Source organism: Mus pahari, chromosome 14 (genome assembly GCF_900095145.1).
Source record: "Mus pahari chromosome 14, PAHARI_EIJ_v1.1, whole genome shotgun sequence".
Lineage (NCBI taxonomy): Eukaryota > Metazoa > Chordata > Mammalia > Rodentia > Muridae > Mus > Mus pahari.
This window is the reverse complement of record NC_034603.1, coordinates 55,460,274-55,471,643: the sequence shown is the minus strand read 5'-3', so window position 1 is coordinate 55,471,643 and position 11,370 is coordinate 55,460,274. Positions and strand designations below refer to the sequence as shown.

The following is an 11,370-nucleotide window of genomic DNA, read 5'->3' as shown; positions in this document are numbered from 1 at the left end:
ATTAAACTAACCTTCGATTTTGCCACTGTACAGTTCAAAACACTGAAAGGTGAATTAATTTGAGGGGTCCGTGACCCAGTGTCCTGATGGTAAGTGAGGGCTAATCTCTCCTCTCTGGTGACTCCATCCAAAAAGTCAGTCTTTTGAGAAATTGATCGGCCCCAAATGAATGTTGATTAATCAGTCTAAATACAAAAGACGAGTCCATGAATCCTACCATGGATTGGCTAGACGATAAGGGAGGAGTCAAAAATGACTAAAAGGAATAAGGGTGACATTTAAGTAGACTTAGTTCTGAGAGCTATTCAGATCCACCGGGGGTCACACACGCACAGGACTTGGCGTTGCGTGCTTGGCTCTTCCCTGCCTAGATCAAGCTGGCAGATTTTAAGCTGGAAGGTGGAAAGAGGAGTAACGCCGCCTAGTCAGCAATATTACATCAACTGCTCCCTGACATCCTATGGTTTCCTTATTGCATGTGCCTGGAGTCACAGGGTGTTCCCTGCTGAGCCTGAGTGTGTGTGTGTGTGTGTGTGTGTGTGTGTCCTTTAAGCCACTTCAACCTCGAAAAATCCTTCCCTCTGGGCCTTTCCCATAAGTACATTCTTACAGGAGTATATAAAAGTCCCACTCGGCTAAGCAGAAAAGTTTCTGGCTGCCACGGGAGGTCAAGGCACACGGCAGGTAAGTCATGTTAACCTTTCCTGCTTCCTGCAAAGTGGATGATGAAATCCCAAGACAGGAGAACATTTAGTCCTTGATTTGGACTTGTCTTCCTTGGGCATTTTCTGGTGCCAGATTTAACTATGGATTGGCAACTTTTTGCCCTGTGCTTTACGGGAAATGACTAAATCTGCTGCAGGGCAAGAAGCCATTTCTGCCCCTGAAGCCAGGCAGGACCACCATTCATAAACTGTCGGGATTGGAAGGTTACAGGAAGCTTTCTCGTCTGTACTGTTTCGAAACTGAGACCCAAGACAGGGGTCCAGGGTCACTCAGAAAGTTGAGGAGACAGTTGCTGAGCGAGTGCGGTATTCTCCAGATGGGGCTGAAATGATACTCCCCATGGTAGTAAGGTGCCCCTGTCGTGGGCAGGGGGTGGGGGTGAGGGTGCCTAAGCCAGGGCTCTCAAAGTTTCATCTCCTTCAGGCCTGTTGGCTGCAGCAGATCTGAACATCTGGTCAGTCCTGATAATCTAGTCACTGTTTTAAATATTCTGCAGTCCTCTGAGTCTCAACCAGGTGCCAGACCTGTAAATACTAGATGGGTTTCATCTGGGGAGAGCTGAGGGGTTAAGTTGTATCGCTTTTTATGTAACTGACTAAATTCAGCCCATACCCAGTGAGTCACCCCCCAGCTGGGCCAAAGGAGAGCTTTTTCCTAGAGAGGTCTTGATAAAAGTCCCTGAGACTATAGAAGGAAAATAAACTCAAATCTCAAACTCAGTTTCTTCTATCAGCATGTCACAGCCTGCTTCTGACTCGAGGTCTAGGAGAAATCCCCACCCACCAGCAAGATACACTGGGTAGCTGAATGCCAGCTGGGTGTTGCTAATCCCCTTTGGTACCGACGGTCTCTACCTGGAGATACCAGATCTTGCAGGTGGAAGGCTCAGTCCCCAAGAGTGAACCCTGATTTCAGAGCCAGTCGCGAACTTCAGGCTGTTCTGCCTAGGAGACTGACAGCCTTCCCACAACCCCTCTTCAAACTTGACCAGTTTGCTAGAGCTGCTCACAAGACACAGGGGAGCACTTACATTGGTTATTTCAAAGGACACAGGGCAACAAGGTATGTTCAAAGGAATATCTCTGGCCATATCCCTTCCAGCAACATCCACGTGTTTGATCATCTAGAAGCCCTCTGGAGTCTTATAAGCATAATACAACCAAAGCCCAGACAGCCACATAGACCTAATGTTAACAGGCTGAGTGGGAAATCCCGATAAGGCTTGTCTGTTGAGATTCTTCTTAGCTTCTCTGAGCTTCATTCCTCCCTCCCTCCCAGACAAAGAGCAGGATCCCTACTGAAATGGAAGGGTTGTGGTATATTATCAGATTACATAGTTCTAAGAATTTCGTGGTCAGCACCAATAGAGAAAGGTTGTGTGTGCCCGGGGATGGGGTGTTCACTGGCTTTCCGCTTGGCTCTTTCCACCATCAACCTCAACAAGTTCTTGCCATTGGTGGAAATGGATTTCAACAATTCCTTCCTGCTCCATCTTCCGACCTCTCAGCCGACCTGCAAATCTGAGAGTCAAACTCTGGAAGGTCACGGAGCAAATAGACAGGGAAAGACGTTGTCTTTCAGTGTGGTCTTCCGGGAAGAACTGTTGCCCGGGAGCTTGCTGTTGGTGTAGACCCAGGGCCACCTCCCACCCCCTGCTGAGGCAGAGTCTGTACTCTTCCAAGATCACTAGACGATTCTTACACGCACGGCAGTATGAGAAACTAAGAGCTTATCAGCTGGCCCTGTACAAACTCCAGAAGTTAAACCTCTCCTCTCTTTCACCCATCCAGTATATGTTCAGTGCTAATTTGTACCAATGCTGAGCTTAGACACGCACGCACACGCACACACACGCACGCACACGCACATACACACATGCACACGATAAGGCATTGGCTTCCAGGAACTCATGGCCTTATTTGAAAACAGACATGAAAAGACTCGAATAAAATCCCGAGGAAGGACGTGATGGGAACAACCTAACTTTGCTCACCTGTTTTCCAGCATCAGGACCCCACGTTTGCCTGGCTCTGCTTTCAGCCCCACACCCTTGCTTCACACCAGCCAGGAACATGACCATGACACAGAAAATAATTCAGCTTTGGCCTTGGATTCTTTCTTCCTCTTTTTAATGAGGAGAGAGAGAGAGAGAGAGAGAGAGAGAGAGAGAGAGAGAGAGAGAGAGAAAGTCAGTCAAAGTAAAGGAGAAATAAGAAGCCAGGTTTCCTAATCAGATATGGCAGAGGAAATGAGAGGGTTGGTGTTCCATGGGTCAAGCACCCCAGTTTTGAGGGAGGGGAAAGTCCTGTGGAATTTCTGAGGAAAGGTGTGCTGTGTTCCCTCCCCTGTGCCACCCCAGCGGAGCCTGGCTATCAGGAAGCAAGTTATCTGAAGGAGGAGGCAAAAGAACCCCTCAAGCTTGGGAAATTTTCTCCAGTCTGTGACATAACAAGTCCAGGCTCCCCCAAGCAGAATGGGACATCCTGGGTCATTAGACCCTGCCCCTTACCGGCAGGTCGGTGGCCCAGTGTTAAGAAATTTGCCGAAGATCATGGGGGTGGGGCAAACGCAGAGCTATATCAGGTCCTCAGACCCCGAAGCCTCCTTCCCTCCTGCACCTTTCTGCCTCTCCAGGCCTGTGAATAGCGTGAGTTTGTATAGCTAGGCCATCTGAGTTTGCCCGGGATTTCCCTGTTTTCCATCATTCTCGCTAAGGCTTCTTAGTATACAACCCTGGTCTCATTTCAGTGATGAATGTGCTTCTGCATCTCCCAGCCCTCCTGGTTTCCCTGACCTGGCTCCAGACTACGGCATCTGCCAGAAATGGTAAGCATCCTAGTGTATTTGTCTCTTGGAATAAGACAAAGAACCATAACCTGGGTGGCTGACATCACTGCTGATTCATACGTACACGGCCCAGAAGGCTAGAAATTCAAGACGGAGGTAATGGTAGGGCCATGTTCCTCCTAAAGGCCCTGAAAGAGGAGGCTCCCTTGCCTCTTCTGGTTTCTGGTGGCTCGAGGCATCTTTATATCATTAACTTGTAGCTACCCTGATTTTTTACATGCCTTCTTCCTGTGTCCTTTCCTAAGCCCACCAGTCACTGGACTTCAGGTTCATGTCCTCATCCGAAATAATCACATCTGCAAAGCCTGTTTGAAAATAAAGTCACAGGCTGAAGGTCTAAAGGGACACTGCTCAATCCACTGCGGTCTCCTTGTCGAGAAAAGAGGCAGCCTCTCATACTCCACCCCCCAGCCTGGGGAGAGCAAGCCTGGCATCTCTCCTTTCCTGTCCTGGCTATTGGCTAAACACTGATGGGCTTGTTCAAGGGACCACAATCTCACCCAATCCCAGGTAGTCCAAGCTGCGTGGTCACACTGAATGTCCTATTGTCCTCTTCCTGGGCACTGTACCAGAGTCCCCTAGGCCAAATTTGACATCTTGATGAAGAGCAGACAAGTCACTTCCCATTCTGTAATCACCTGCCTTTAAGGCAGAGAGTGGTTCTCAACCTGTGGGTCTCAACCCCTTTGTAGGGGTCATTCGACCCTTTCACAGGGGTTGCCTATCCAATACCCCACAACCAGATATTCACATTACAGTTCACAACAGAAGCAAAAATCACAGTTATGAAGTAGCCACAAAAATAATTTTATGATGGGGGGTCACCACAACATAAGGAATGGTATTAAAGGGTCGCAGCATCTCAAAGGAGTGGTAATCAATACCCTGCTTCCTGCTTTTCCCTCCCCAAGCTCCAACTGCCGGAAATGACACCATCCACGACACAGTGGAAGAGGTCAAGGTCTGGGTCAACAAGGCCTTCCTGGATTCCCGGGACAGGTAAATGGGACTCGCGTGTGTTACCTTCCCTTCACAGACTTCCTGTTAGTGGCAGGTGCACCTTGACCAGTCCCAACAAGCCAGCGAACCAAAGCAATTATAAAACTTGCCTTTCCACCGCTCTCCACCCGCACCAAGAATGTAGCAAGCAGGAACAATTAGCTTCCGAGTTCTAAAAATCCCAACTTCTAAGATGCCTCCAGGGGACATCTAATATAACCCGATAAGGACTTCCTCCACGTGGCCCAGGGGTTCCTTTAGTTATAACCTACCAGATCCAGAAAGTTTTATCATTCGGTTAATATAGTCCGACTTGGGTCAGGTTGTCCGGAAACAGAACCGGAGGCATAGAGTCGGTGCGGGTAATTTGAGAAAGAAGTGCTCTCAAGCAAGGCTACCACATAATGCAACATCGAGTGTGGCTTGAACTTCGGCCTCAGCCTGGCTTGAACTCTGGCCTCAGCCTGACTGCACTGCCACCACCCACCCACAGAGACCTAGAGTGTAAGGTGCACCTCAGAGCCTTGTCCCACCTTGGAGGGAGTAGAACTTTCACATATCCATAGTAGGCTGACGTGGCCCAGGCTTGGGGCTCCGGTGGCAAGTGTTAAGTGTGCTGGTGTTACTGCTGGGAACTCTAATCAGGCAGTGGCAAAGGCTTGGGAGCAAGTGACAAATAAGGCTACAGGGGTAAGCCTAGAGGCTGTACCCACAGCAGCCAGCCAAAGAACACAGAAACCCTTTTGATGGATCTGAGGAGGCCTGGATCAACTAAGCCACCATCTACCCCATGCAGAGGACTGAGACTCATGAAACAAGCAATCCCATGATTCTTTTGGTGACTTTTAGATTGCTTTTATTCTCCGGAAAAATATCGTTTCAGGAGGTCAACGATCAATCTAAGGAGGCAAAGTCCCACACTGCAGACTTTCTTGCTGACAACAGGGGCTGGGTATAGGGACGGCAGAAGTCCTCTCTCTTGCTCCGGGATTGGCTCCTCCCACCCCCACCAAGTCCTCCATAGGGCTGAGTGGAGAGAGGAGCAGGAAAAACATGGGTGGCAAATCCACCAGTCCTGAACAGCTCAGCACCTCAGTGGGACCCCTCTTTGGGTACTTTTCTGGGTACTCAAAGATATCCATTACCAGCTCAAAGACCTGGAAAAATTCTCTGGCCTACACTGACAGCTCCGACCCTGTGCTTAGGTATCTGACTTTAGACGTGAGTCCTGGGCTACTGAGCTATATATACTGTCTCATAAAAGCAGCAGAAAGCTGGGTGTAATGTTGTGTGACTTTAGTCCTGGCACCCCAAAGGCAGAGGCAAACAGAGCTCAGGAAGTTTGAGGGCAGCCTGGTCTACATATCCAGGCCAGCCTGAGCTGTTGTTGCATAGTAAAAGCCTGGTTTTGGGTTGGTGGGCTTGGTTAGTTTGTTTAAAGGCAGCAAAAGACAGCATGACTTCTGATATATCCTGGGTGTCTTTAGGGAGGTTGGGCTGAGGCAAGTCCTCCTGAGCCCTTTCTCCCGTGTCGATCATCCCTTGGACTAGACCATGGCACCTGCCAGCACTGGAGGGAGTGGCCTGCCGTGAAGGACCGGACAGGCATTACAACCAAGAAGGCTGGGCTTGTGAGAAGCTGAGCCACACTTCAGAGACTTGGAGACAGCGGCCTTGTAGATAGATCTTCCCTCACAAGGAAACTGAGGCTCAGTGAGACAACAGAGGGCTCTCATGCCACTGGCCTCTCGGCATTGTCACAGACTTCAGAGTAGACGGCCTTGGGGATTCTTATTTTGCACATAGAAGATACAGGACCAAGGCGGAGCTTTCCTGAGATATTTGGCGTAGGCTGGGTGCTTCCGGACATAGACTCCACACCAATTCTAGGCCCAGACGCAGAACTGGAGGCTCATGTGTGTCTCCATTCTTAGGTTACAAGGCTCGGCAGTATACCAGGAGTTCTCAAGTCTGGGTTCATCCACTGTAGGACCTGGGTGATCTTAGGACACCCAGTTGGTTCTGACATAATCAGGCCACAAACAGCCTGGCATTCAGGAATCTTTGGGTCCATCTACCATCTTTACTTAAGGTCAGACTTAATGCCCCACAGCCTCTGTGACTTCTTCCTCCCTCAAGAGTTTTTTTCCATCAGTATCAGAAGAGACAAGGGGGAGGTGCTGAGAGCCCACGCTTACTCCTCAGAACCCCCGTGGCTTTCCCTGTACAAATACTACCTTGCACCTCTCCTGTGAGCCACTGCCACACTTCTACGGAGCCTGCTCATGATACCCATGATCCCCATTGGTTCCTAGGCTGAAGATGGCCATGACATCCAAGGTACATAGCACCCGTCACCTCTCAGATTATCTCAAGCATGCCAAAGGCCGGACACGCACAGCCATCCGGAGCGGGCAGGTGTGGGAGGAGTCTTTAAAGAAACTGTCTCAGTTTCTCACCAATATCACAGGTAAAGAACTCTCTCTCTCTCTCTCTCTCTCTCTCTCTCTCTCTCTCTCTCTCTCTTTTAAAGATTTATTTATTTATTATATGTAAGTACACTGTAGCTGTCTTCAGACACTCCAGAAGAGGGAGTCAGATCTTGTTACGGATGGTTTCGAGCCACCATGTGGTTGCTGGGATTTGAACTCTGGACCTTTGGAAGAGCAGTCGGGTGCTCTTACCTACTGAGCCATCTCACCAGCTCGGTAAAGAACTCTCTAGACCTCTAAAGAGAGGACAGGATCATCAGTACAGAACAGAGGCCACCAAGAGCTGTTAGGGACTATCTACACAGAAAGGCAAATCCACCTTCCTTCCTAAACCCAAAGGGCATACTGGCAGACCTCAGCGGTCCCTTGGGGACAGTTAAAGCCAATGTCCCTTTTGCAGATGAAAGAACTCCTTGTGACAAGAACTCCTTATTGCCAACTGATAGAGAAGGGACATCTGTGTTCAGTGTGTTGTGTGGTTTTTAAGGCGTCTGCCTGGAGGAAATGCCAAAGTCAATAAACAGGGTTTCCTACCCCAAGCCAGTGTTCTGTCTCCTGTAGGTGAAGCCTCCAGCGTCAGATAGGTTTGCTGGGGGTATGTCTCAAGAGATGAAACTTGTATTCTCTTCTGGGTTACACCGAGCTGCTAGCTCTAGTCTGTTGCCAGTATCTCAGAACTCGGTCCTGAATGGGGTTCTCTTTTGTTTCAGGTCAAGGCCTGGACTTGAATTCGCTCTCTTGGGAAGCGGGGTGTGATCCCCCTGCTCCAACAATGACTTGCAACATAAGTAGCCCTTACCGGACCATCACTGGATACTGTAACAACAGGTGACTGTAACACCCAACACCCCAACCAGCAACTTTGCCCCATGGACATTACTGGTACAACTCCTGAGTCCCTCTGAAGAGGACATATCTCCAGTGAGGCCACTTGTGATCCACTGGGAACCGTCCTTGCCATGACAGTCCCTAGGGGCAGAGGGCCCCTCCTCCACGTCTGCTTTTCCTCCCACAGAGCTCAGGTTAAGGGATGCAGGATGAGGGCGGCAAGCCAGGAGGCCACCTGCTGAGGCTGAGAGCCTTCTTATTGGGTTTCAGGAAGAATCCTGCACTGGGATCCGCCAACAGGGCGCTGGCTCGATGGCTGCCCGCAGAATACGAGGACGGGCTCTCCCTCCCTTACGGGTGGACGCCGGGGAAGACGCGGAACGGCTTCCCTCTCCCGCAGGTGAAAGAGGGCGGAGTACAGAATGGGAGGGAAAGAGCCACACGAAAAACATCTGCACTCTGAAAAGGAAAATGAGAGGCGCGACTGAGATTAGGATTTGCGCCCGAGCGATATGTTCCCCCAAACTGCCGCGAGGGGGCAGCAGAACCCGGGGCCCAGGCAGGTGGTGGTGGTAATGTCCCAACTTGTCACAAACCTGATACCCCGGGGTCTCCCAGGCAGATGGTTTCCTTGCACTATTCTACTTGCGCCTACCGTGTCCCCAGCCCCTGGAGCGCACCAGCTGTCATTTTCCTGTAGGTCCGATCTGTTGGCCTCGTCTGAATTGGCAGCCAGTCCCCAGGGTCCCTCTTCCCATATCCAGAAACCTGGCACTTCCATCAGAGGCAGCCAGCAGCAGCTTGTCTTTGTTTTCCCTCTCCATAGTAAGGCTACTTGACTATTGTCAAGTCATGCAGACCCAGGTTTAATCCCACCCCTGTCCCTTTGCTACCAAGAGCATCAGCTTCCACTCTCTAACGTTCTATGTCCTCAGTTACAAAGTGTTATCATGCACCCAGTACCTCACAAGCTCCTCTTGGGACTGGATCGTAGGTCCTCAGCAATCCGCTGTTGACTTTTAATTCTCAGAGCGTGCTTTCTTCCAACCTGACCTCCCCACTCCCTCCATGTGCAGCCCCGTGAAGTCTCTAACCAGATTGCAGCCTATCTGAATGAGGAGGATGTTCTGGACCAGAAGAGATCCATGCTCTTCATGCAGTGGGGTCAAATCGTGGACCACGACATGGACTTTGCCCCCGAAACTGAAATGGGGAGTGATGCCTACACCAAAGCCCAGTGTGATGAACACTGTATCCAGGGAGACAACTGTTTCCCCATCATGGTAGGCTTCTGCAGCCAGACGGCTGTCCCTGACCGCTCTCCCTTGCAACTTCCCGCGTAGCACACATCCCCCGCCCGAAGATCGGGATCTCTCCATAGCTTTGGACGCTGACTTCATAGCTTCCCATCCGTTCACGCGCTCAGCCATTCACTCAGTAATTAGACAGTAATGGTGTTCTATGTCAGGGAGTGCAGCAAGCACTGGGGATTCCTGGGCGAGGTACTGTTCTTGCTCTCAAGGACAAAAGGCTGGCTGGCATGAAAGTGAGCACCTGAGCCTATTGACAGGATCAGGAACTCTGTGGAGAGTTGTCTGCACCCTCTCCCAATGGGGGCTGATTAGAAACGCAAACACGGACCGGGTGGTGGTGGCACACGCCTTGCAAACTCGGACCGGGTGGTGGTGGCACACGCCTTTAATCCCAGCACTCGGGAGGCAGAGGCAGGTGGATTTCTGAGTTCGAGGCCAGCCTGGTCTACAGAGTTGAGTTCCAGGACAGCCAGGGCTAGACAGAGAAACCCTGTCTCGAAAAACCAAAAAAGGAAAAAAAAAAAAAAAAAAAAGAAACGCAAGCTCTCAAGCCCCACCACCACCACTCCTGCCAGGTGTTGGGAGATGCAGCCCGCATTTTTATGAAAACACATCCATTCGTCCCATGCAGCCCCCTTCCAGCCATGGGATTCATCCTATACTTAGTTTATGGAACTAAGTAAGTTCCCTGGAGGATGACTTCCGTTCCCAGAAGGAGCTTCGGCAGGGGCGAGGAGTGTCCGGCAGCAGCGCAGGAGAGAACGGTTTGAAGTGGTCTCTTCTTAGCCATAAATTTTGTACTTAGTCATTTATTCACCCAAATGACAAATCGAGAGTCTGTGCTGTGGTATAAATTTAAAAACAAAACAAAACAACAACAACAACAAAAATCTGAGCCATGGGCTGAATCTTACATCTTTCCCTCCTAGTTTGTGGGTGCTGAGACAAGTTAACCTATTGACCAATTGAGACCATTCTCTAAGGTGTAAAGGACTCAGAGGTCTGACTCATAGGCTCCCTGAGGGCCAGAATGAGATGAAGTATGCATACGAGCGGCTGGCACGAGGCAGTTCCAGGGTTGATATTTCAGTAGGAATTACTAAATCTCATGTCATATGCTGCTTGCCCACCTCGGGCTCTCGGGAAATCCTCTTTGCTATCTCTGAGCGCTTACTGTGAAAGAATGAATTATTGCTTTCAGCTCTTGCACATCAGGATATAATGAACTTTGGAGTATCATGCCCGGGAAGTGTATTGTCAGTGGGAGGCATCTAGGGCCAGGGTCTGGCCGGGAAGTCACCATGAGCATCTTTTCCTCCAGCCTGACCCTGGGAAGTAGTGCCCGGGCATAGGTATTTTGTGTAATCATTCCCAACCCATCTCTCTACAGTTCCCAGCTGGTGACCCGAAATTGAAGACGCAAGGGAAGTGCATGCCTTTCTTCAGAGCTGGATTTGTCTGCCCCACACCACCTTACAAATCCCTGGCCCGAGAGCAGATCAATGCTCTAACCTCTTTCCTGGATGCAAGCCTAGTGTATAGCCCCGAGCCAAGCCTGGCAAATCGACTTCGAAACCTCAGCAGCCCCTTGGGACTCATGGCTGTCAATGAAGAAGTCTCAGACAATGGGCGGCCCTTCCCGCCTTTCGTTAAATTGAAACCCAGCCCCTGCGAGGTCATCAATGCCACAGCTGGTGTGCCCTGCTTCTTGGCAGGTGAGTCTAGCCTGGGAGGAAAAAAGAGGGTCTAAGGGACAAGGGATCACTGAAGGAGGCTGCTCCATATCAGGATTTGTCCAGAAAAAGGCCCCTAGTCACCCCTGTCTGTAGCAGTAAACTAGAAGTAGAGTAGGGGCCCCATCAAAGAATAAGTGTTCACGGTAGAACAAGGAAGTCCAGGAGAAAAATCTCCATGACCCCATCATCCACCGAGATTGGTTATTCACGGTTTAGTATAAACCTTTCTAGTACTCTGTCACAGGCCCGGTTCTAGCTAAGCTTGGTGGCACAATCTATAATCAAACACCATCCCTCACTGCCCATCTGACCCTCTCCACCTGTCTTAGCCAGGGTTTCTATTCCTGCACAAATATCATGACCAAGAAGCAAGTTGGGAAGGAAAAGGTTTATTCAGCTTACATTTCCATACTGCTGTTCATCACTGAA

At 50.1% G+C, this 11,370-nt stretch overlaps 1 protein-coding gene across 2 annotated transcripts in view; it reads left to right on the top strand.

Annotated features, from left to right (window-relative positions):
• The first annotated feature begins 291 nt into the window (after window positions 1–291).
• Lpo (lactoperoxidase) overlaps window positions 292–11,370 on the top strand; it is a 20,841-nt gene continuing 9,762 nt past the window's right edge. Inside the window, exons 1-8 of one of the 2 annotated variants that reach the window (XM_021213754.1) lie at window positions 292–684; window positions 3,475–3,552; window positions 4,485–4,572; window positions 6,888–7,042; window positions 7,775–7,892; window positions 8,163–8,292; window positions 8,969–9,175; window positions 10,596–10,920. In XM_021213754.1, coding sequence (XP_021069413.1) covers window positions 3,477–3,552; window positions 4,485–4,572; window positions 6,888–7,042; window positions 7,775–7,892; window positions 8,163–8,292; window positions 8,969–9,175; window positions 10,596–10,920 — 1,099 coding nt within the window. In that variant the 5' untranslated portion in view covers window positions 292–684; window positions 3,475–3,476. Of the gene's footprint in view, window positions 685–3,474; window positions 3,565–4,484; window positions 4,573–6,887; window positions 7,043–7,774; window positions 7,893–8,162; window positions 8,293–8,968; window positions 9,176–10,595; window positions 10,921–11,370 lie in introns of those variants that run through there. The other variant, XM_021213755.1, reaches the window with a different exon arrangement.